Source organism: Epinephelus moara, unplaced genomic scaffold, assembly GCF_006386435.1.
Source record: "Epinephelus moara isolate mb unplaced genomic scaffold, YSFRI_EMoa_1.0 scaffold4200, whole genome shotgun sequence".
Taxonomy (NCBI): domain Eukaryota; kingdom Metazoa; phylum Chordata; class Actinopteri; order Perciformes; family Serranidae; genus Epinephelus; species Epinephelus moara.
Genome location: NW_026081983.1, coordinates 1 through 1,372, shown reverse-complemented (window position 1 = coordinate 1,372; position 1,372 = coordinate 1). Strand labels below are relative to the sequence as shown.

General features: G+C 40.7%; 1 protein-coding gene across 1 annotated transcript; it reads left to right on the top strand.

The window, feature by feature from the left end:
- The first annotated feature begins 6 nt into the window (after window positions 1-6).
- Window positions 7-1,331, top strand: LOC126387429 (interferon-induced protein 44-like). Its single transcript, XM_050039951.1, has 3 exons — window positions 7-139; window positions 238-338; window positions 480-1,331. Exons 1-3 carry the CDS (start codon window positions 106-108, stop codon window positions 639-641), a joined length of 297 nt encoding a protein of 98 aa, XP_049895908.1. The 5' UTR covers window positions 7-105; the 3' UTR covers window positions 642-1,331.
- Window positions 1,332-1,372: the final 41 nt, after the last annotated feature.

Below are 1,372 nucleotides of genomic sequence, written 5' to 3'. Positions count from 1 at the left end.
CCAGACTACAACAAAGACCCCACTCTGAAGGACCAAGTTCATGTTCTGGTTTGTGTCGTCTCTGCTGAGACATCAAACATCCTGAGTGATGAACATGTGGAAAAGATGAGGGAAGTCAGACTGACAGCCAGAGACATGGGTAAGAGTTATAGGGTTAGTTATTGGGTTTCATAAGTTTCATCCAATAACCTGACAAACAATATCTTGATTAAACTGGATTCTGCTCTGTATCGGCAGGAATTCCTGAAGTGGCTATTCTCACCAAGATTGATGAAGTCTGTCCAGAGGTCAAAAAAGACATAACGAACGTGTATAAGAGCAAGTACCTGAAGAAACAGGTAAGTTTCTCTTGGTGATTGACTTTGTAGAGAGTTGTTATTCAAGTTGGAATATAAGTCTGTTTTACATTACATTACACAAAAATTTCCTTTGATCAGCTCTTTGCTGTCATTCCTTAAATGTTGAATGTTCATATTTAGATGGAGGACCTGAGTGTGGCGCTGGGTATTCCACTGTACTGCATCTTTCCTGTGAAGAACTACCACTCAGAGATCGACACAGACGATGACACTGATACACTGATACTGAGCGCACTGAGACGCATCATTAACTTAGGAGAAGACTTTGTCAACGACCAGTAGACCTCCATACTGCTGACAAATCTTACTTTACACACAGACGTCACCTAATCACAGCGAGAAAAAAGTCAGTCTGCAACATAAAATGCATGCATGTAATACAATATCAGGCATTTAAAAATAAGTTTTAAGCTATGATTTAAAAACAGGTAATGTGCTAGCCAGCCTAATCCCCTCAGGCAGAGAATTCCAGAGCTTCGGGGCCTTGATGGCAAAGGCCCGGTCACCTTTAGTTACCAACCACAATCTAGGGACGACTAGTTAGGGCAGGCTTGAGGATCTCAGGTCACGACTTGGAGCATAGGTAGTCAGAAGCTCAGCTGTATAACTCAGCACTCATGCTGAGCTTTAAAAGTTAATAAAATGATCTTAAAATCAGTTCTGAAGTTAACAGGCGTTAACGTTGGGGTGATATGTGACGTATGATTTGTCCTAGTTAAAATACGAGCTGCAGCATTCTGCACTAGTTGAAGCCGAGCTACTGAAGATTTCCTGAGGCATGTTAACAGTGAGTTACAGTAGTCGCGAGAAAATACAAAAACATGAATACGCTTTTGTAGGTCAGGAAAAGACAGTTGATTTTGATAATATTTCGTAGGTGAAAGTGGCAGGATTCAATGAGATTATTGACATGTGGTTCAAAGTTCAGTTGAGAATGAAAAGTGTAGCCTACATCTCTTGCCGTAGATTTTATATTAGCTGCCAGAGCACCAATAAAGAGTTGTAATATCCTT

What these genes read in the sequence shown, in the direction of transcription:
- LOC126387429 (XM_050039951.1), top strand. Translation starts at nt 106, where the DNA reads ATGAGGGAAGTCAGACTGACAGCCAGAGACATGG. An exon ending in ACTGACAGCCAGAGACATGG is followed by an intron (nt 140 to 237) that starts GTAAGAGTTATA and finishes CTGTATCGGCAG; the next exon opens with GAATTCCTGAAGTGGCTATT. An exon ending in GCAAGTACCTGAAGAAACAG is followed by an intron (nt 339 to 479) that starts GTAAGTTTCTCT and finishes GTTCATATTTAG; the next exon opens with ATGGAGGACCTGAGTGTGGC.